The sequence below is a fragment of the Gopherus flavomarginatus genome, chromosome 11 (genome assembly GCF_025201925.1).
Source record: "Gopherus flavomarginatus isolate rGopFla2 chromosome 11, rGopFla2.mat.asm, whole genome shotgun sequence".
Lineage (NCBI taxonomy): Eukaryota > Metazoa > Chordata > Testudines > Testudinidae > Gopherus > Gopherus flavomarginatus.
The window spans coordinates 21,975,213-21,999,300 of record NC_066627.1 but is presented as its reverse complement, the minus strand read 5'-3'; the positions used below and the strand labels follow the sequence as shown (position 1 = coordinate 21,999,300).

The 24,088-nt window shown below is 42.3% G+C and overlaps 1 protein-coding gene across 4 annotated transcripts in view; it reads right to left on the bottom strand.

Annotated features, from left to right (window-relative positions):
* RALGAPB (Ral GTPase activating protein non-catalytic subunit beta) overlaps nucleotides 1-24,088 on the bottom strand; it is a 123,422-nt gene that overhangs the window by 83,920 nt on the left and 15,414 nt on the right. For all 4 annotated transcript variants that reach the window (XM_050918582.1, XM_050918583.1, XM_050918584.1 and 1 more), the window contains exons 4-9: nucleotides 22,487-22,650; nucleotides 21,533-21,719; nucleotides 15,215-15,346; nucleotides 5,857-6,035; nucleotides 1,103-1,251; nucleotides 759-978 (exon numbers count right to left, since the gene is read on the bottom strand). In XM_050918582.1, the coding sequence (XP_050774539.1) occupies nucleotides 759-978; nucleotides 1,103-1,251; nucleotides 5,857-6,035; nucleotides 15,215-15,346; nucleotides 21,533-21,719; nucleotides 22,487-22,650 (1,031 nt within the window). The remainder of the gene's footprint in view (nucleotides 1-758; nucleotides 979-1,102; nucleotides 1,252-5,856; nucleotides 6,036-15,214; nucleotides 15,347-21,532; nucleotides 21,720-22,486; nucleotides 22,651-24,088) is intronic.

The following is a 24,088-nucleotide window of genomic DNA, read 5'->3' as shown; positions in this document are numbered from 1 at the left end:
CTGATTTGATTTTTTCTTTAGACCACTAAAACTGACCTATTACATGAAGAACATGTTGTCTAGACCACCACCAATACAGAGAGCACTGCTTCTGCAAGATGTCATATCTCAAACAGATCTAACCATGGGAACCAGGTACTCTAGAGTACTGAAAATAAATCTAACAGTTAGGAGGACTGAACACATCAACAGACTGGTAGTTGTCAACCATCAGTGAAAGGGAATGATTTTGCTTGACTTTTTGCTTTTGTGAAGATGTAGAAATCCTGTTCTCCCATACTAAGACCATGTGAAGTTACATGATGCAGAACGGCATCTGCAATGATGCTGCCAGTTTTTTCATATGTGAATTTATTAAAGTGCTACCATTATAAGAAAAAAAACTGTTCTTACTCAAAGTGATGCTCTTCCAAGACACAAAGGGAAACTCCCTCACTACACTACATTTCTTTTGTTTAATAACAGTCTCCTATCTGACATAGTGGAAACTGCCTGGTTATCATTTGATTTAACAAGTATGTACTATAAAGTACAGGTGATATTTTATTTCTAAGATAAAAACAAGCTCAAGAGAGATCTCTCTCCTGAGCTGCTAGCAAAGGTGCCAGTTTGGGTTAGTTCAGCTGGAAAGGGTTAACCATAACAGAGTGCTTTATCAAGTTATTTATTTCTTTTTGATTAAGTAAATATTAATCTTGCAGGTAGGAAATGTCAGTAAGCAAGGAAAGAGTTGCATATATTTGGTCAGCAATATTTACCAGTCATGCTGCTGTCTCTATTTATTCCATTATGAAGTTTACAGTGAACAAATGCTGCATCAAATAACCATGATCCAAAGAGGTTCAATATGCTGTTAACCTTTGGCCTGTGGGGAGCTGGTAGCGGTCGAGGCTCAGAACTAGTCTGGTTCGGGCTAGACAATGGAGAGGTGGAGGACGACGGCTGGTGCTGCACTTTTGATGTGTGAACAGTGCTAACCTTTTTGAATAAAGGAAAAAAAAAGTTTCACCCTATTAAAATTTCCTTAAAAATTTCTATATTCATTCATACACAGAAACAGATCAAATGGAAAAATATTGAAGTACTAAGCATAACATCTTACAGTGCTGGTTTTCATTGTTGCCTTATTCACAGTCACAGCCCGATGCCTTCGGTTATGAGGTGGAGTTGTGTTGATAGCAGTATTCTGGGGCATGCTCAGCCTATTTACTGGCGTGGGGGGAGCACTGTCTGACCGGGGTCGTGAAATGCCTGAAGAATGAAATAAAGCAAATCTCAGTGCACAGTACTTTTAGAGCCCTATGGCATAGATATTAAGGCATTCTGCAAATCATTAGCATCAGAGATTCCCCCAAAACACCAGAGGGTTAAAAAGCATCTATCATTCAGTATTAGTAGAGATTGACAAGTGGTCCAGAAAAGCATTTCAGTTAAATCTACATGACAGACCACTGCTTATCAAAAGGTGAGCAAACATCAACATAAGCACCTAAGAAAGTGGAGGAGTGAGGGCACCAACAGATGGTAGAAGGGAATGCAGATGGTTTGTAGAAAGCCATTTTTTTTTCTAGTCATGGGTTCAGAACAACCAATTCACTTTTACTCTACATAGAGAGGTCTGAATGAAACTCAAAGGACAATCCACTTCACCCCCCACTTCAATGAAAAGACATGCCCTCCCTCCCCCCATCTGTCCTAGAAAATGTAATCGGAGATCATTGTGAGACAGAGCGCTTAGTTTCTCTGCAAACCACAAAGATTAATATCTTTAAGACCAATCTGAGAAACCAGGATACAAGGTGAAAGTGTGCTGCAAGATTAGAGGGGGCGGGGGGGGGGGAGAATTAATGATAGGCTATGGCAGGGCATTTAAGAACATAAGAATGGCCATACTGGGTCAGACCAAAGGTCCATCTAGACCCAGTATCCTGTCTTCCAGCACTAGCCAATGCCTCAAGAGGGAATGAACAGAACAGGGTAATCATCAAGTGATTCATCCCATCATCCAGTCCCAGCATTTGGCAGTCAAGAGGCTTAGGGGTCACCCAGAATATGGGTATGCATCCCTAACCATCCTTACTTATACTGACGGACCTATCATCCATGAACTTATCTAATGTCTTTTTGAATCCAGTTATAATTTTGGCTATCACAACATCCCCTGCCAAAGAGTTCCACACATTGACTGTGCACTATGTGAAGCACTTGCTTTTGTTTGTTTTAAACCTGCTGCTTACTTATTTTGTTGGGTAACCCCTGGTTCTTGTGTTTTGTGAAGGGGTAAACAACAACATTTCCTTATTCACTTTCTCCGTGAGATGCTTAAGATATTGAACCTGTCCAGACACTAAATCACAGAAACAATCTACCAATATTTTCAGGACAAAGAGAAAAAGAGTTTAGTTACCACTATCATGGTTTATTACCCATTTTTAGTTTGAATATTTTTAAAAAGCGATGTTTCAGGTGAGTAGTCTAAGGCTCCATGCCTGCAGAGGAACTGAAGAATGTAAAAGAAAGCTACACAGAAGCAATATTGTGGATCTGAAACAAGTATTTGTAGTTAGCTCACAGGCTTCTGCTCCGAATCCCAAAGTGACAACCTTATTTTCTGCTGGGTACAGCATTCCAGACTGATACATAACTGGAAGCAGGGAGCTACAGTTGGTCCTTATTCACTTTCACCCCGACCTTTCACTGTATAGTCTCTGACATTAATGGACAAAGCAGGTTTGCTAGGTTAGTTACTAGGTTGCAACAAAAGTCTCAAGACCAGCCTCCCAATCTAAGCCAGGAGTTAGCCAGCCCAAAGGCTGATTTTCCCATTTGGGAAGAACCAAATATGTGGAAGCAGGCTTAGAAATGCACAATTAAGCACTATACTTTAAAGCTCCATCTCGTCATAAATATTTATACCAGTGAAGTTTCTTTCAAGATTAAAATGTAAATTCTATATCTGCACTGTTCGACAACTTACAATAAGTCTGCTGTGTAGAAGGTCACTAATCTATTATTTACAAGGCAGTACCAGGTTATTAATAGACATTTTTATCAAACTGCTGAATTATCAATTCTTCACATGTAACGTATTAAAAATAAAATCAGCTCCAGGTCATTTCATAAATCAGGGCAGGAAAACAGTGCAGAGAGTCAGGAATGCAAGACTTGGCAACCTTATCTGGCCCAGTACAAACTGACAAGGACAATACTTTATTTTCAAGTACTTTTACCCTGAAAATTCATCCTGAACACAATATGTACTTCAAACCCTTAGTCACCAAGTAATGTATCAAGAGTATATATAAAGTATGTATGAATCTAAACAAATTCAAAAGCTTAACCCATGTAAAACTGAAAGGACAGTGGCAGTTAGCCAATGTGTAATGTGACACCTCTGCACTTCTGCCTGCACTGGTGCAACATATAGCACAATACACAAAGCAAATATGATTTACATAGTGTTGAGAGGATTATTAATTTTGTAATTACAAAGAAGCAGTATTCTGTATTAAGCAGACTAACTCAAACGTCCAGTTTGAACTTTATGCTTGATAGCAGTTAAACAAATTGTTTAAAGGGACACTATTGGCAGGAGCATGATTAACTTTGTTTTTTTCCTATAAATGTCTAAGGGCACCTCTTTCACATCGGAACAAACTTGAAAAGAGTCTATATACAAAGTGCAAGTGGCTTCAAGCACTCTGTGTTCCCCACCAGAACTAAAGCTATTTTTGATTTTAAAAAGTACACATCCATCAAAGCCCAGGGTCTAATAGATCCTGCAGTGAGGTCATAATTCTTCATTTATGACATTCTTAGCATGGTTATTGCAGCACAATTGCAATGCTATGACTTCACTGAAGCTCAGATAAGCAGCAACAATAGTTTAGGATCAAAATGTAATCTGTAGTAATTCTGAGTAAGATTATGTAAAACAGAAAACATCTTGTTAATACAAATTTTTTAAGTTGATGCATTTGGAAGTTTGTTCCAATGTGAAAGTTTTACTCTACTCTACATCTGTTTGCAAAGTCACTGCAATTTACGTAAAATGTTTTAAACATCAAATACTTCAGAGCTTTGTTTAAAAGCAAAACAAAACAAAAAACCAGCCCTGTGACCAACCCTTTGACAAACCAACGGGTAAAAAAATTAGAACAGATTTCAGTTTTAGATCTCTTCAAGGCTATAATAAAATAGTTAACATTTTTAAGTCACTATACCATAACAATGTCCTTTTAGGAAATTCAAATATATTTCTTATTAAACAAAAATTGAAACAACACTTTTACAAATAATGACAGAATACTGCAGCTTTTACAACATTGTTTGGTATATCAGTATTAGTTATCAACCCTTCTGCCCAGATTCTTGCTACCAAAATGAGTGCAACAAGAGTCAAGACTTAATACCATATCTGGGTAATCTTTCACACCCACTGTTCGTAAAGGCTGCAACTCCTAGAGAAGAAAGAAATTAATTTGCTGCTTTCTGCAATATACAATAGACGCATTTAATAAAGCCATTGTTTAGAAAATGAAATTATGTTTGCAACAAGCAACATACTAGTGAAAATGGATTAGTAGTATACAAATATTACATGTTAATATAAACAAGTATTACTAGTCAAAAGAATATTCGTTGCTTTATGAAAGTAGTGTGGCAAATAAGATTTCTCTATTTATTTGAAGGAACTAAACTCTCCAGGTTCCTTCAAGGGAGGAAATGCAAACTAGGTAGTATTATGTTACAGATTAACTTTTTTTTCTGAGCATAGTACTGACGTGTTTATTCTATAGTCTGCCACAACCTGTTTTATCAGTTCAGACTTCTGGGAGTCATAACAGATGATTTGGTTTTTAAATATTAAAAATGTAAAAAAGCAGAGAAGGGGCAGTAAGATCTGAAGTACAATATAGCACACACAACTCTAAGGAAGTTTTAAGTCTAGATAAACCTTCAGGAAGGCAAGAGGCATAATGCCTAATAGTCAAAAACTCTACATAAATTAAATAATGTTACCAAACAACAACATTTTTAAATCTGGGGGCCTAAATTAGACTCCTAGGAGGCACCTAAATAAAAGTGGCTCATTTTTCACCAATGCTGAACATCTGCAAATCCCACAGACTTCAAATGATTACTAATTTGTATTGCAACAGCAATACAATCAAAGACAGTGCTTCACAGTAATAACCACTGTGCCTCAAAGAGCTTTATAAATTAAATTGTTGGTGCTCAGAACCTCTGAAAAAAGAAGTGACTTAGCCCAGTTCTACACCGGGGCGGGGGGGAAGAGAATCAATCTAAGTTACACAACTTCAGCTACATTTCGACATACTTAGATCAACTTACCATGGCATCTTCACCGCAGTGAGTCGACTGCTGCCTGAGCCTCTCACAGTAGTTGAGTACAGGAGTTGACAGGAAAGCGTCCAGGAGCAGATTTATCGCGTTTTAGACTAGACACGATAAATCAATCCCCACTGGATCGACCACTGCTGCCCATCTGGCAGGTAGTGTAGACATATCCTTAGACCTGATTTTGGAGGCTCAGTTTACAAATTTTGGCCATACTGTATTAAGCCCAGCTTTTCAGAACTGTGTACACATTTGTAGGATGATTTACACAAATTTAATAACTATGCACATAACTGGCCAGTTAGAAGTCTTATTTGCCATTTGCAGGTAAATTCGCTGTGAAAATGTGGGCAATAGCATTGTGCATGAAAAACAAAAAACAAAAAACCACATGCACACAATTCTGAAAATCTGGACCTAAAAGCATAAACAAAGATTACTTGAAGTCTTGTATTAAATTGTGGCAGATAATACACAAATAAGTGGAAAGATTACCTAGGAACGCATCCACTAAACAGCTGATCCCACGCATGGCACGAAAGAATATATGAGGCAGATGTTTAAGGCAGGGATACTGATTCAATTCTTGAGTCATTCCACTCACATTCAGAAACTGCTCCTGAAATTTGGGGGTAGAGCTTATAATGGCTGGGTTACTCAAATCCACTGGATTACTATTTAAAAAAACAAAAACCACCACATTTTAGTGTACTCGTAGCAATTAAAAATCTTAACACCGAAATATGCAACCTTTGATAGTCAGACAATGTGTATAACTTAAGAAAATTTAAAAGGACACTCAATTTAAGATGGTTTGGTTTTACAAACTAATTTCTTTGCCAACACCTTAGATAGTAAGAGAATTGTTCCCAGTTATTCTCTCAGCATGGACAACTAAAATCAGTTTCACTTTCAGGGTCTTAATGTTACAACATTTTGGTTTTTAAGGCTGCAAGAGCATGCTTTCAGGTGTTATAACTGCTTTCTAAAAAAAATAAAAATAAAAATAAAGAAACATTTCTACTGACTTGAACTTTTATAAAAACAAGTTTTATAAAAATCATCAATTATAATCACGGTCAGTGAATTGAGCTACCATCTCAAATTAAACCTGGTGAAGATCTAGAGAATACATTATAGATAACAATCCTGCAATTGCAGAGGGATGGATGAGTTACAGAGAAGGTCTTTTCCATACGAGTTCTGACTAGCTAACAGAATCTAACACTGGTTAAGAGCCGTAGCCCTCGTTAGGGTATTTCTTCTAAAATGATGGGCAGTGAATAAAATATTGACATTAAGCATTATAGAGCAGTGACCAAATCTAAAGCTACGCTTTGTAGAGGGTTGAGATGGCACTTAAGAATATTTAAATTGCTGCCATCAGATTTCAGACCTGCTAAAGAAGACCTACAAAGGAAAAAATTGTGCCTTTTTCTTTTCTTATGATTGACACAAAACCCTTGAAAGCCTATCGAGGCTGGAAGAGTATGGCAAATGGAGAACTAGCCCAATGGTGACATCAAGAGGACCATGAATGAGAGATGAGCAATTGAAGGGGAAGGGATTTTTAGTTAGTAAACAAAAACAGTTTTAACAGTAACACCTATATAACTGCAATAACTAGTTACATAAAAATTTCCTTTAGCTAAAATGTTAAGATATAACAGCCATTTATTAGATATCACCGTTCACAAGGAATGCCTAAGGATTCTTTAAATAAACCAATGCAGACCAAATCTGACATATTTGGATATTTCTGATTAAAAAAACCCAAGAAATACACACACTAACAACCTGCCACGTCTTCATCATAGATAAACCGTTACTAAACCTTCCATAACTGCTGTTCTTCAGGATGTGTTGCTCATGTCCATTCCAATGTGCCACATGCACCACCGCTGAAAAATTACCCGTCAGCGGTATCTGTTGAGTTGGCTCTGGTGCCCTCTAGAATTGTGCCCTCATAGCACCAGTATACAGGGGCCTGTCACCCTGCCAATTCCTTCTTGCCAGCTAACTCCAACAGAGGCACAGGAGGCTGGAATGTGGAAGGACATGAGCAACACATCTCGAAGAACAACAGTTATGGAAGGTTAGTAACTATTTTTTTCTTCAAGTGCTTGCTCATGTCCATTCCAATGTAGGTGACTCCCAAGCAATTATGCAGGTGGAAGGTTTGGAGTTCATTAGCATGCCGACTGAAGTACCGCTCAGCCGAAGCCCACATCATCTCTGGCTTGTTGGGCGATGGCATCGTGTGACACGAACACGTGGACTGACGACCAAGTTGCTGCTCTACAGATACCTGATTGAAACTGTGCTACAAATGCCACCGACAATGCTTGAGCTCTCTTAGAGTAAGCTGTCAACTGAGGTTCCGGGCGCTTTGCTGGGTCATAGCATGAGCCGATACAGAAAGTGATCCATGATGACATTCTCTGGGCTGAGACTGGATGGCCTTTTGTTCTGTCTGCAATAGGTATGAATAGCTGGGCAGTCTTCCTAAAGGGCTCGGTCCCCTTTAAACAGAAAACTAGTGCACAACTTACATTCAGTAAGCGGAGTCTGCTCCTCTCTGTTTGTTTGCGGATTAGGATAGAAGACTGGCAGAAAGAGGTCCTGGTTACTATGGAATTGACAGACCACCTTTGAAAGGATGGGTGGGGCCACAGCTGTATCTTGTCCTTGAAGAAAACAGTATGCAGTGGCTTGGAGATAAGAGCCTGGATCTCTGAGACCCTTCTGGCAGATGTAATGGCGACTAGGAAAGCCACCTTCCAAGACAGAACAGGGAGCATGTTGCCAGTGGCTCAAATAGGGGTCCTGCTAGCCTAGTCAGCACCATATTGAGATGGCACAGCCATTCACAGATTGAGTCTGAGAAGACCGGCCACCCACCCAAGGGTGAAATGCAGAGATTGCAGCTAGCAGGACACTTACGGATGACCCCTTCAGACCCTCCTGCTTTAAGTGAAGCAGGGAATCTAAAATGAAGGGCAGTTATGACTCAGTAGGCAAAACACCCTTCTGCATTGACCATATCGAGAATCTCTTTCACTTTGCCAGGTAAGTGGCCCTAGAAGATGGCTTCCTGCTACCCAAGAGCACCTCATGAACTGGCCCTGAGCAAGCCCATTCTGCTGGGTTCAGCCATGGAGCTTCCATGCTGTGAGGTGGAGAGATTCAAGGTTTGGGTAACATAGGTGACTGTGATCTTGAAGGATCAAGTCCAGAAATAGTGGTAGGGTGATGGAGGTGCCCATCGAGAGATCCAGGAGGGTGCTGAATTAGTGCCTGTGCAGCCAGGCCAGGCCTGGCCCATCCCATCCCTATCCCTTCTGACCTTCAGGAGGACCCTGTGTATGAGAGGAGTGGGAGGGAATGTGGAGAAGACCTGGTCGGTCCAAGGGAGGAGAAAAGGTGTCTGTGAGTGAACCTTAACTGTGGCCTAGGAAGGAGAAGAACATGACGTCTGCGCGAATGGACACTTGTGATGGTTAGAAAAGGATTTGCTGCGATGATCCACTAACTTGTTCTGCGACCCTGGGAGGTAGGAGGCTTTGAGGTGAATGGAATGGGCTATAAAGAAATCCCATGGGCACAGAACCTTCTCACATAGGGGAGAGGAGCGAGCTCTGCCCTGCTTGTTTAGGAAAAACATTGTTTTTATGTTGTCTGTGAGGACAGACACGCAGTTGCCCTCTAGATGCAGTTGGAAAGCTCGGCAGACTAGGCGCACCGCCCTCAATTCTCTCACACTGATGTGCAACTCGAGTTCCTCTGGGGACCAGCAGCCTTGAGTCCTGAAGGTCCCTAGGTGGGCCCCCCATCCGATCTCCGATGCGTTTATGACTGAGACCTTGACGGTGGAGGTCTCAAGAACAGGACGCCTGCACACACCCTCTCCAAATCCAGACACCAAAGGAGGGTGGAAATCACCAAACAGGGGAAAATGAGAGCACCTTGTCTAGATGACGCCAACCAAGATTGGAGGGGTCTTAATCGCAGTCTTGTGCATTGCGCCACATAGGTGCATGATGCCATATGCTCCAGAAGCTTTAAGCAGTTTCTTGCTGTGGTAATCTCTCTGGCTCTTTAGGAGTGCCTCTACAGCTCTGAACTGACTTTCTGGGAGAAAAGCTCTGGCCTGGTTTGCATGGAGGACTGCTCCTATGAATTCTATTCTTTGAACTGGGGAAAAATGTGGATTTTAGCATATTTGTCAACAGTCCCAGGTCCTGAAAAGTGAACTGTATCAGTTTTACATCTGCTTCCACATGGCCCCTGCACCAATCTCTGACACCAACACCCCTTGTCTCCTCAGGAAGGCTGCAACAACTCTCATGCATTTCGTGTACACCCATGGATCTGCTGACAGACTGAAATGGAGTACTGTAAACTGGTAATGTCTGTGGTTTACCACAAATCATCAACACCTTCTGTGTCTTGAAAGATAGCAATCTAGAAATATATGTCCTTTAAATCGAGGACGGCGTACCAGTCCCCTAGATCCAGAGAACAGCTAAAGGAGGCCAAGGAGACCATGCAGAACTTCAGTTTCTTCATGAATCTGTTCAGGTTTTGCAAATCCGACAATTGTTATGAGGTCATTGTGATGCTGTATGGAATATGAGACACATTTATAATACTATTGATACCAATATTACAAAATTGTAAGGAATCTGATCAGATATGTCATGTAAGGTGAAATGTTATGATTTGCCAAATATGATAATCTTGTTTGTGTGTTCGTATCGCCTTTGTATTGTGAGAGTTACAGATATGTATATCTGTATTTCAAACTTGTTCTGTGACACCCCAGAGAGTAGGCTAGGCAGTGCTGATGCCTGTTTGATGGCCCACCAAGGGCTCAGCTGTACAATGAACCCATTGAAAGGAGCCAGGGAATACACTTTAGGAGTCAGCACGACTTGCAGGGACATGCCTATGGACAGAGAAGAACTCCAAGGCTTTTCCATGTGCTCTGAAGCTTGTGTTTGGGACACAGGAAATACAAGCCACATGGAAAAAGGAATATAAAGGGCAGCTGCATGGTCTCCATTTGGTCTTCATTCCTGCTTCTTACCTCTGGAGTAACTTTCCTACAAATAAAGCTCTGAAAGACCTATCTAAGCTGTGGATGTATTCCAGAGGGACTTTCAAGCCAGCAAACTCACCAATACTGCTAAGAACCTCCTATATGGACTTTGAAGTCTCTGTATGTATCTGAGTGCTTTGGTCACTTAAAAACTCTCTTCTTGGTTCTTTTTTTCCTTATAATATAAAACACTAAAGGACTGGCTGGCAGCGTGGTATTTTGGGGAAGATCCAAACTAATATTGACCTAGTAACATGGCTGACCCTTTGGGGTCAAAAGGTCATTTTGTAGATGTTAGCAAAGTTCTTAAATAACTTCTCACTGTACTGGACCTAGGTGCTGATTAGGAGCCAGAGAACTGGAATGCAATAAAGGGAGGCAGTATGATTTTTTTTTTTTAAGCTTCTCAATAATCAGTGTGGCAGACCAGTAGCACAGTTTCTGACTGGTTGGTGAGTTTAACTTCAGTGTTAACCACCAATTTGGGGAGTGTCTGCACTCTTTTTTGCAGCCTGCCCTGACCTCAGCATTTTCAGTGAGGGCTGCCCCAGGCACGCGGGTCACAGTCACCATTGGTCTTTGGGATTAGGAAGTAATGAGAGTAGAACCCTCAACCCCTTAGCACTGGGAGAAATTCCACCACTGCTTCCACAATTTAGGAGTGACTGCACCTTTTCGGCTACGAGTCTCTCAGGAGAAGCGTCCCTGAAGGAGGACAGGGAGGGTGGGAAGGAGGGGGAACAACTGAATTGAAGAGCGTATTCCACTTCCACCATGCACAGCACCCAGAAATCCATGTTAATTCAGGTCCATGCCTGATAGAAGTGGGACAACCGGTTAACAAACGTAGGGGAAATAGGCTCCAGACACTGTCCTGGTATGCCATCCTCAGGCATACCCTCAAAAGGCCTGTTTAGACACAGTCAAATGGCTTGGGCGGCAGGTGCTCGGTAAGACAAGGATTGGGACAGAGGCCTCCTTCTATAGCCTGTTCTTTTTCCTGCTGTATTCCTCTCTCTTCTGCGTAGGGTAGAACCTGGCCATTGGTTAGGGCTTATAGTGCTTCCTAGCAGGAGTTGATGTATGTAGACCCAAGGATTCAGAGTAGTCCTCGAGTCTTTCAAGCTATGGAAAGTCAGATCAGTTTGCTCTGAAGTGAGTGATTTGTCTTCGAAACAACAGGTCCTGGATTGCCTGCTAGACCACATAGAGCAGACCGTCATGATCACTACCAACAAAGCCATGGAGCAGGCTACTGTGTCCAGAGCCACCTGGAAGGATGCCGTGGCCATCACTTTGCCTTCCTCCACTACGGCTGAAAACTCACCCCTGGATTCCTGCAGCAAGAGCTCCCTGAACTTTGCCACAGCACGCCAAGAATTAAAAAAAGTCATACCAATCCAGGAACACTGGGTGGTTGGCAATCCTGAGCTAGTGGCTCAGTACAGTAGATCTTTCTGCCAAAAAGGCTGAGTTTTTAGTCATCTTTTGCCTTAGGGGCTGGCCCGTTGTCTCTCTCCCCCTTTTGTTCACCGCAGAAACAAACAACCAGTGAGCCTGCTGGAGGGTGGAGGTGAGTAATATACAAGAATGTATACCCCTTGGGAGGGACAAAGTATTTCATAGAATATCAGGGTTGGAAGGGACCTCAGGAGGTCATCTAGTCCAACCCCCTGCTCAAAGTAGGACCAATCCCCAACTAAATCATCCCAGCCAAGGCTTTGTCAAGCCTGACCTTAAAAAACCTCTAAAGGAAGGAGATTCCACCACCTCCCTAGGTAACTCATTCCAGTGCTTCACCACCCTCCTAGTGAAAAAGTTTTTCCTAATATCCAACCTAAACCTCCCCCACTGCAACTTCAGACCATTACTCCTTGTTCTGTCATCGGGTACCACTGAGAACAGTCTAAATCCATCCTTTTTGGAATCCCCTTTCAGGTAGTTGAAAGCAGCTATCAAATCCCCCCTCATCCTTCTCTTCTGCAGACTAAACAATCCCAGTTCCCTCAGCCTCTCCTCATAAGTCATGTGTTCCAGCCTCCTAATCATTTTTGTTTCCCTCCGCTGGACTCATTCCAATTTTTCCACATCCTTCTTGTAGTGTGGGGCCCAAAACTAGACACAGTACTCCAGATGAGGCCTCACCAATGTTGAATAGAGGGGAATGATCACATCCCTCGATCTGCTGGCAATGCCTCTACTTATACGTATAGCCCAAAATGCCATTAGCCTTCTTGGCAACAAGGGCACACTGTTGACTCATATCCAGCTTCTCGTTCACTATAACCCCTAGGTCCTTTTCTGCAGAACTGCTTCCTAGGATTCAGAGAACTCTTCTGGTTGAATGCCCAGGTTCTGGGCTACCTTCCTCAGCAGTTCTTGGTGCACCCTATAATCCTCCTGGGTGGGCACCATAGCTGTTCCCATCACTGTCTCATTGAGAGAGGAAGATGGAGAAGCCTGCATAGGCACCTGGCCCTGTATTTCTTCCTCTGCTCCAGATGGGTCCTGTGAGGGGGCATCCTCCTGCTCAGAACCAGGCTTGACAGAGGGGGACTGATCCCAGTTCCAAGAGGGATGGATAGGCACCTTGTGCCGCCAATATCGCAGAATATAATCTTATGGACTGGGACCCCTGGATAGGTTGGAATGCTCAGAGATTCCAAAATGGCCACTTCTGGGGCATTTGCCATTGTGCTGGTGGCCACGCAACAAGCAGCATTCCTTGGCCCATGTCCAGTGGCAGAGTGCTGCCTATCGAAGCAAAATCTGCTCCTGCATGAGGCTTAGGACTCTGCTTCCAAAACTGAGTCTGAGGAGTGGCTTCTTGGCAACCAAGGCAGGGCACTGCCGACCAGTGCCAGAGAGTGGTGCCATGAGTGAGGGAATTTGTGCCACACCATCATGACCAGCTTGTCCTTCACCAGCACCTGTCTCGGTGTCATGGTGCCCCTCAGTTCTGGTGTGGCCACTGACTGCTCCCAAATGGCTGAGGATGGTGGCACCATGAGGGAAAGGAGGTCTCTCACAGCCTCTGGCATAGAGAGTAAAACCAGGGCTGTCACGCAGCGATGGCTCTCCCTTGGTGTGGAGTCCAATGGTACCAGTCTCAACGACGCCCTTTCCAGGGCTGGAGTTGATGATGTTGCACACCCTGTTGGCACCTCCAAGTGGCCCACCACGGGTCACACTCTACCAGAAGTCCTATTGCCTGCAGACCTTGGGGTTGGAGGGTACCTCCATTCTGTCGTCTTTTTCTGCTTTTTCTCAGGCACCGGCGATTGTGTGCGGTGCCGAGAGTCCCAAGCCAAATTCATTTCCTCTGTGCTGGAGACTTACGTCAGTGCTGGAAGCCCCAAACCATCAGTAGCAAAGTCCTTTCTTGGTAACAGGGATGTGGAATGGCAATGCACCTGGGGTGACCAGACGTCCCAATATTTAGGTGTCTGTCTGGTGTCCCGACCGCTCTGTGGTCGGAACGCAATTTGTCCTGACATTTTTTTTTTCCCTCTCTCTCTCTCTCTCTCCCCCTCCCTTTTTTGTCCTCCACCAGCAGACACACCCCCCTCCCATGTCTCCCGATATTTTCCCCCTCTCATCTGGTCACCCTAACTGCACCACCCTGAGAGAGACTCCAGAGCACTTCTTACTAACCTAGAAGTATATGGTTCCGATTCCCCCTGAGCAGCTCCAAAGGGGGACAGAGCGCTGCTTCCATGTGGGGGAAACTTAAGTCTAGCATCCCTGTCCTTTTTTGTCCTGGGTCTGAAGCTCCTGCACCATTCCTGCATGTGGGCCTCTCCCAGGCACTTAAGACAGGTATGGTGTGGGTCACACACGGTTTGAACCCTTGGGACTGCGGCACTGTTGTGCAGGGGGGCCTAGCCCCACTAAGCGGGGATCGCTACTACCTATATTACACTATGTAGCTAACTACTAACTTAATCCTAACAGTAATTATGTACAATTTTTTCTGAAAAAAGTCCACTGAAAAAAAGGCATTTGCAGAATGCAAGGGACGAGGAGAAGTTCCAGTAGCTATCACAGGTGGTAAGAAGGAACTGAAGAAGTGGTGGGGTGGCAGGTCCCTGTATGCCGGCGCTATGAGGGCACGACTCCAGGGGCACCAGAGCCGATATGGCGGATACCACTGAGAGAAAACAAAATTTCCCGTGGTGGTCCATGCACCTACATTGGAGTGGACATGAACAAGCACTTGAAGAACAAAAACAGGATGCACACCCATTTTAAAAAACGTGACCGACAAAGATTATTTAATACCCCCACTGGGATGAATGGAAGCAATTCACAGCTCCTAGAGCTGCTGTTTTAGTCTTCCTGCTTACAATCGCGTAAGACAATCAAGTCACATTTGCACTTTTTTCCTCCAAATCATAAGTTGGAATTTTTTTTTAATATATATATATATATATATATATATATATATATATATATATATATATATATTTATTTATTTATTTATTTATTTTTTTTTTTTTAAGGCAGACTCTTAAGTTCTGCAAAAATCAGTAAGTTCAAAGTTGTACGAGAAGAAAGTGTTCTAACTCCCACTCACAGCGCTTGTTCTTGTGGCACTGTCACAATGAGCACTTCTGTAGTAGTCTTTACTCATTTCAGACACTTAACATTAGTTCTCTCTCCTTCCTGGGATAACTTCACTCACATCCAACATGGATTTGTTGATATTCTTGAACGCTTTATACCATGGACATTTTATAAGTATTACATTACCTCAGCATATGTAAAAAGCGAAACCAAGTCTGTGCAATGCACTCGTTGTCCATTTCAGGAGGAATCAGACTTGCATCTTCATCAGGAATTTTAAATGGAGGAAATGAAGGTCCATATGTAAAACGCAGCAATCTAGGGGACAAGTCAGTAAGGCTGTCATTGCATTAGTACTCCTCACACTTGCATCTTTTTACAAATGTAAATACAGTGCACCATATATTGTTTTAAGCACATGTAAAATAAAAAAATACTTACAAACCTTACTAAATAAATCATGAACTTTGTACAGTCATCCATTCAAAATTAAACATCAATCCATTTAACCTTCTCTATCCCACTCTTCTCAAAAGCTTCAGCTTATAGCCTTGAAGCATGCCTGAAGTTCAGAGTGCTTGGATTCTGTCAGACTAAGAAGGCATTCCAGATGCCGGGGCCCTCTATGGAAACACTCTGCCAGCACACCCTCACTGTTTAAAACCAGGGGACCACCAGCTTGTGTGCCATGTGTTTTTTAAGTGACAAGATATCGCACAAAGAGAGGCAGTTTCTCAAGTAATTAGGTCCCAAACCACTTAGGGCTTTTATTGATTTGAATCAACACATTGAATTACACCTGGAAACAAAGAGCCAGCGCAGATCCAGGTGCAATGTATGCTCTCCATGAGGTGCCAAGCTTAGCAAGCAGACCCACTACAATCTGAAGAAGCTGAAGTCTCCAAGCGGTCTTGAAGTATAGCACCACAGAGCACATTACAATGCTCCAATCTCAAGGTGTTAAAGGCCTGGAAAACTGAAGTGGGGTCACAGCTAGAAAGAAAGAGTGATAACTTTCTGGCCAAGCAGCGATGGAACAAACCTTTACCACCATCCAAAAGAAACTTAGGATCCAACCCATCGCCACCGCCAATTCCTCTATCTTGCAAACCCATGAGAAATGACAAATAGAGTCCAATCAGAATTGTCTCATTCTTCTCCAAATTGAGTCCCTGCCACCTCAATCTCAAGTTTTTACTCTTCTCAAAATTATGCTTTGCCCTCCCAATCGGGGGGAGGAACAAAACCTCACTTGGTCTTTTCCACTCCAACTAGTGCCTCATCTGAGCTAATTGAGACTGCTGTCTGTGACGCTGCATGGAATAAGGATGAACATTTAAAATACTGATACCAATATTACAAAATAGCAATTAAGAGTATACAAGATATACCTTACATGGCCTCGGTGGAAAAGTTATAAAAATATCATATTTAGTAGATTATATCTATCTAATCTTTGTATCATGAATTATAAATGTGTATGCTATATCTGCATCTCAAACTTATCCTGTGTTTCTGGGAGACACCCCCAGACAGATTGGCATCAGCACTATCCAGGCTGCTTGATGGCCCATCAGCAATCAGCTGTACAACAAATCCATTGAGAGAAGCTAGGGGCTACACCTAGTTGGGGGACATATAGGGACACACTTATAGACAGGTGACTCCAAATACTTTTCCATGCCCACGTGCTGTGAGCTTGTGTTTGGGACAAAGGATATACAAGCCACATGGCAGAGAATATAAAAAGGCAGCTGCATCATCTCCAGTTTGTGAGAAGCAGGATTGAAGACCTCTGCAACAAGTTTTCTACAAATTGAAGCTTTGAAAAAAGGACTGATAGACCCATCCAAGCTTTGGGTGTGTTCCACAAATACTTTACAGGCCAGCAAATTCTCCAGTGCTTTTAAGAACCTGATCTATGAACTCTGAAGTCATATGTACATGTATCTAATTGTTTTGACTCTTTAACAACTCTCTTCTCTTTTGTTTCTTTTCTTATATAACAAAACATTTAGTTTTAGATAATAAAGGATTGTCTGGCAGAGTTGTATTTTGGGTAAGTTCTAAACAAGTATTGATCTGGTACTGTGTCTGGTCCTTTGGGGATAAGAAGAACATTTTAAAGTGAACAGACTTTTAAGTAACTTCTCACTTTACTGGACTTAGTCACAGATTGGGGGCCAGAAACTGGAATGCAATAGAGGGGGCTGTGATATGTATTTTTAAGCTTCTGGATAACCAGCATGGGGGAATCAAGAGCACAATTTTGTGACTGGTTAGTGAATCAAACTATAGGGTTAACCACCAGTTTGGGGAGAATCCACTCTCCTTTCGCAGCCTGCCCTGACCGTGGCATTTTCAGTCTGGGCTACTCCAGGCACCTCAGGTCACAGGCCACACTTTTCATAGCAGCAAATTTGTTATACTAGGAAGAGCAGAAAAGAAGGGAAGAAAATCAAGTCTAAGAGGCCAAACTGTAGGACAGCAAGAGCAATGTCCAACTGAGTGATTATGCTTTTCTTGAAATTGTATTTTCACACCTAGACATTATAGTGATTTGCACCTGGTAAATGTTGAAGACAGATTCATGTTGGGCAGTAATTTAATTGCTTTCAAAATATGAGCTATGTTAAGGTTTAGCTCTTGAACCAGTTCCCCTAACACAGTGGGGTATATCTTCCCTGCAGAGTTAACTCAGGTGACCGGATTCAGAACCCAAGGCCACCTGGCCCAGGTCTAAGCAACCACACTGCAAAGCCCTACCCGAGTTAGTGTCTTCACTGGTGCTACACTTACCCATGTCTCTCACTAGGAGTGCTGGGGGCACATCCTATGGTTCTTGGTGCTGCAATAAGCTGAGCTGCTCTGGGATTCTTTCCCAGTGAACTGTGGGAGAACTTGTCTGCCCTTATGAGCACATGGGGCAAATTGTGGGAAGGCACTGGAAGACTACCAGCATGTGAGCAATTTAGCCTGTGTCCTCACTGCAAAATGGGTGGGTTACCAGCTCAAGTGAAAGCAGAACCTGAGCCTAGCTTATACGCCAGCAGGGCCAACTAGCCTGGGTTTAGAGCATGACTAAATTTGCGTGAAAGGTTTGTTTTCTGGTGGGAGAGCCGGTGAAGGACAACATCTCAGAAGATTCCCAATTAATTCTAAAGTGAAGAAATACTCTTAGATATCAAAATATTAAGTTTTTACATACACAGGAACTCCTATATGACTAGCCAATCACCATTGTTTTGATTCAGGAAACCTACTCTGAGCATATTACTAGCAGCCAAATTCAGGAAAGATGTTTATTAAAAAGTCACTTTGCCCTTTGGAAGTTGGATTAGAATTTCTTTGGGCTAAAGGTACTCATGCAAACTTGAAGCACCACTGAGCTTAAGTTTAGCATCAAAAAACTTCAGCTCTTTATATATTAGATTTAAATAAGCAAACAAATCCACAACAGAAGTACTACATTTTACACAAATGTCCCAGAACCCACAGGTTACTCTATATGAGTGGCATTAAAACTGTTAGACATCAGAGGGCTGTAAGATCTGAGCATAAAGCATCTGGAGTAGCAGTGGAACAGAACACTGATACATGCTTTAAGGGAGTTACGACTTATCAAATCAGTGGATCATAAAAACACAGCTACATCTAAGCAGCTAAAAATAGCCAGAAGAATTGTGTATTTAGTTGTGTAAAATAAAAGATGCCTCACATAGGTGTATATATATGTATGTATTGGGAGGAGGTGAGTAGCCCTCAGTGGTGAAAGAGCAGGTTAAAGACTATTTAGAAAAGCTGGACATGCACAAGTTCGAGGGTGCGGAGGCAATTGGCTGATGTGATTGCAGAGCCATTGGCCATTATCTTTGAAAAACCCATGATGATCGGGGGAGGTTCCAGACACTTGGAAAAAGGCAAATATAGTGCCAATCTTTGAAGGAGAAACTGACGAACTACAGGCCAGTCAGCCTCACCTCAGTCCCTAGAAAATCATGCAGCAGGTCCTCAAGGAATCCATATTGAAAGCACTTTAAAGCGAAGAAGGTGATCATGAACAGTCAATATGGATTCACCAAGGAAAAGTCATGCCTGACCAACCTGATTGCCTTCTATGAGGACACAACTGGCTCTGTGGCTATGGGGAAAGCAGTGGATGTGATATGCCTTGACTTTAGCAAAGCTTTTGATGAGGTCTCCCACAGTATTCTTGCCAGCAAGTTAAAGAAGAATGGATTGGATGAATGGACTATAAGGTAGATAGAAAGCGACTAGATCGTCGGGATCAGTGGACAGTGATCAATGGCTTCACTAATTGGCAGCCGGTATCAAGCAGAGTGCCCCAGGGGTCAGTCCTGGGGCTGGTTTTGCTCAACATCTTCATGGATAATGGGATGGATTACACTCTCAGCAAGTTCACGGATGACACTAAGCTGGGAGAGAGGTAGACATGCTGGAGGATAGAGAAGATCTAGAGTGACCTAGACAAATTGGAGGTTTGGGCCAAAAGAAATCTGATGAGGTTCAACAAAAGACAAGTTCAGAGTCCTGCACTTAGGACAGAAGAATCCCATGCACTGCTACAGGCTGGGGACCAACTGGCTAAGCAGCAGTTTTGCAGAAAAGGATGTGAGGATTACAGTGGATGAAAAGCTGCATATGAGGCACCAAGGGCACACTGTTGACAAGAAGGCTCACAGCATATTGGGCTGCATTAGTAGGAGCATTGCCAGCAGATCAAGGGAATTGATTATTCCCCTCTATTTGGCACTAGTGAGGCCACATGGGGAGTACTGCATCCAGTTTTGGGCCTTCCGCTACAGAAACGATGTGAACAGACTGGAGAGAGAGTCATAGAATATCAGGGTTGGAAAGGACCTCAGGAGGTCACCTAGTCCAGCCCTCTGCTCAAAGCAGGACCAACCCCAACTAAGTCATCCCAGCCAGGGCTTCGTCAAGCCTGACCTTAAAAACCTCTAAGGAAGGAGATTCCACTACCTCCCTAGGTAACCCATTCCAGTGCTTCACCACCCTCCTAGTGAAAAAGTTTTTCCTAATATCCAACCTAAACCTCCCCCTCTGCAATTTCAGACCATTACTCCTTGTTCTGTCATCTGGTGCCACTGAGAACAGTCTAGATCTATCCTCTTTGGAACCCCCTTTCAGGTAGCTGAAAGCAACTATCAAATCCCCCCTCATTCTTCTCTTCTGCAGACTAAACAATTCCAGTTCCCTCAGCCTCTCTTCATAAGTCATGTGTTCCAGCCCCCAATCATTTTTGTTGCCCTCCGCTGGATTCTTTCCAATTTTTCCACATCCTACTTGTAGTGTGGGGCCCAAAACTGGACTCAGTACTTCAGTTGAGCCTCAACAAAAGTTGAATAGAGGGGAATGATCACATCCTGCAGAGGGCAAAGAAAATGATTAGGGGGCTGGGGCACATGATTTACGAAGAGAGGCTGAGGGAACTGGGATTATTTAGTCTGCAGAAAAGAAAAGAAGAGTGAAGGGTGATTTGATAGCTGCTTTCAACTACCTGAAGAGGGGGTTCCAAAGAGGATGGAGCTAGGCTGTTCTCAGTGGTGGAAGATGACAGAACAAGGAGTGATGGTCTCAAGTTGCAGTGGGGGAGGTCTAGGTTGGATATTAGGAAAAACTATTTCAGTGGGACGCTGGTGAAGCACTGGAATGGGTTACCTAGGGAGGTAGTGGAATCTCCTCCTTTAGAGGTTTTTAAGGCCTAGTTTGACAAAGCCCTGGCTGGGATGACTTAGCTGGGGTTGGTCCTGCTTTGAGCAGGGGATTAGATTAGATGACCTCCTGAGGTTTCTTCCAACCCTAATCATCATCTTCTAAATACATGTGATGAGAAGCTGTACAGCATGGAAAAATCTAGACATATATTTTCAGATTTTAAGAAGCACTTTGACAGCAGAAGTTTTCCTAGAGTTGAACTGAAAGCTATTGAAGACAAGATAAAAAGTCAGAACAATGGAACATTGTATGTAACAAGACTCGGTAACACTGTAATGCTTTGGATAACAGAGATATTAAGATTATACACAGATACAAAAAGACAATACACTGAACTGTTCATTTATGGAATGCTAACATTTACTAAAAATATGGACATTAAAAAAAAAGATTCCATACAACCAAACTTCATAGAATATTGAAGTTTACCTGGTTTTAGTAGGTATTTGCTTTGTTTACCAAAAGGTTTTGGATGAGCTGCTCATTATTCAAATTTGCTATTGTCTGCAAAAAAAAAGTGTGACCAACCATATGATAGATATGGTTACTGTATCTGCAGTTATGAAATAATGGACACGCAGTTATTCTGCAAATATTGGAATATATTTGTCCCGTTAAAACCACATTCCACAAATGAACAGAAGATACAGAGCTATGAAAGACTCCACCATCACAGAAAACTGGCTGAACAACATACACAGTAAGTGTGTTCATCTCAATGTCAGTTTCTTTTGAGGTTTCACCTACCTGGAAGTAAGGGCACAGATAACCTTGCTCCACTGCTCCACTACAGCAGGGTGATGCCGCCAGTTGGCCACCATTTCTTTGGCAGTTTTCCAATAAGGGGGTGTTGGAAAGCACCGAGTGCAAGCTAGCAACCACACTTCAAACAGCACACCAATCAGTTTCTCAGCCAGATTCTCAGCAATGCCACCTTATGCAGGAACAAAAACAAACATTTAAAGCCATTTAAGATGCTAGAGCTCTTTCAGCCATCTCCCTAGGAAACGCTATTAATCCTAAAAGGAATCTCATGGCTATCATGCTCATATCACTTTGAATTTATATAGATTTCATTTTATAAGCAATGTTTAAATACCCTTAAATCTATTCTGATCTACAACAGTACCATTTGCTTACTTTCTACAGGTGCATCCATGCTTTTAAAAAGTCAAAATGTTATAACTGATAGTGTAAAGCCTAGCTATATGGGTAATGCGAACACCTATGCAACAAGGGATTCACCTACTTAGACATATTATCACCACAGTAACACATCACAGAGAGAGAGAGAGAGAGAGATCTGACCATGAACTTATTAGTTTACAGGTGGGTAGATACCGACATGTCTTCACACTACCTCTCTAGCTAAGGGAAAATAAAGATAATATGTAGCTGACAGACAGAACTCTGGGGCCACCAAGACAGAAGACCCAGTAATCTGAGTTTATAGTTGGATGGACCATCATGTATCTTGCAGAGTATGTTTTGACAATTCATATAGGACAAAAATTGTTTAATCAGGTTCAATTTCAGGCCATCCAACTTTAATTCAGAGTTTAAATACCAGAGCTGGGTTGTTGTTCTTACATGGTCACTAGCAACTTTTGATTGTTTTTCAACATGAAAACAAACTACACTCAGGGGCCAAAATCCCTTATATGCATAAGAGAAGCAAATGAAAAAAGTTAAGACACGAACCTTGCACAGTGGGAGCTGCCAGAAGAGTGTCATTAATCTGTAGAAGAAACAACAGTAAAACCTCCCAAGTTTCTCGAGCCATGATGGTTGACTCACGAGCCAATTTCTGGACAGCCTTCAAAACCTGCAAGCATAGTCTATTCTGACTGGACCCCGGGTCCTGCCTAGAAGGAAAGGACACTATTTGAGTGTCTCGCTCAAAAAAAAAAAATCTATAAACTTTGAGATTGACTACAGTACCTAAAATTCACTGTGTTATATGCAAAAGAACTTAAAATGGCAAGATTATTGAATCAAACTTTGAACTAAGGTGATTCACCGGAATCCAAGTCTGCCTCAGTGCAGCGAAGTATACAGTACAACAGCTTTTTCATATGATACTACACAAACATGCACTCATACAAAATGCCACACTATGTACACATTCACAGTTAGAGAAAGTACAGCTCCTTTGCATTATATTCCAATTGCTAAGTGAATGGCTCATCACCTAATGCCATGAGATCATGTAAAATGCATAAAGACACATATGGGGTAGGCAGAGAGGCAGAATTAAAGTGTGGTATGTATTATTTTGATTTTTAAGAGTGTTCCTAATTATTCCAGGCACATGTAAATTATAAAGCTTACCAAATAAACGAGTCCCCAATCCTTCCCACCCATTCATTCCAGGAATGATTACTTTCACCTACTTCTATATAGTCACAGCATCAATCAGGATGGGGATCCTATTGTGCAATATGCTGTATAAATATGGACAGTGACATGATCCTGCTTCAGAGAGCTTATGATGTAAGAAGGGTATGTTGAAATCACAGTTAGACTGGCAAAGATGAAGGAGCTGACTACCACATTACGTTTTGTTTTTTTTAAATGGCATAGGGAGAGCAAAAGTGATCCTGACTTCCTCTTTGTGCAGGATATGCAGATCAGACTGACTCAATACCTCACACGTCACCAAAAAGGAGCCCACTTATCCAAGAGAATATATCCTAGACAAGACAAAGATAAACCTGAACATAATGGAGATGTCAGGATTCACTTATGGCCAGATGGTATCTAATTCAGAAGCAGGAGAGAATGGTGCTAGCAAACTAGTTTGACTTCTTTGCCACCTCCTCCAACACTTCCTATCCCCAACTGACCATAAAACTACACCCTCCTAAGCTTTTTAAAAATTCTAAAAAAGTCACTGGAATAGGAAAAGCAGATTAAGGAAGTCCTCTGCATATAGAGAAAGCTTGGTCACAGAAGCCAGAGTTTTAATACATTAGCTCTTAGGGTTATCCCATCATGAAAATATTATTGACTCTCATATACCACAACAGAGTGAGTTTTGATGAGATTGGCTGGATTTCTCTACCCCTTCAAAAAGCCATTTTGTGAAATACAAAGATGAGATAGGGAAAGTGACAATGACAAAAGCTTTTCCACAGCACCAGCCTTTTTATATATCTTCTGTCACTCCATTCTTGATGACAGGATGCCATTATCATCATACATTTAGAGCATGCAAATGTCATGCATGAATTCCACCTGATTAGGAAGGGCAAGGCAAAAGCACTCACTCCATGCTCACACGTTCAGGAGATTTTTGTGATG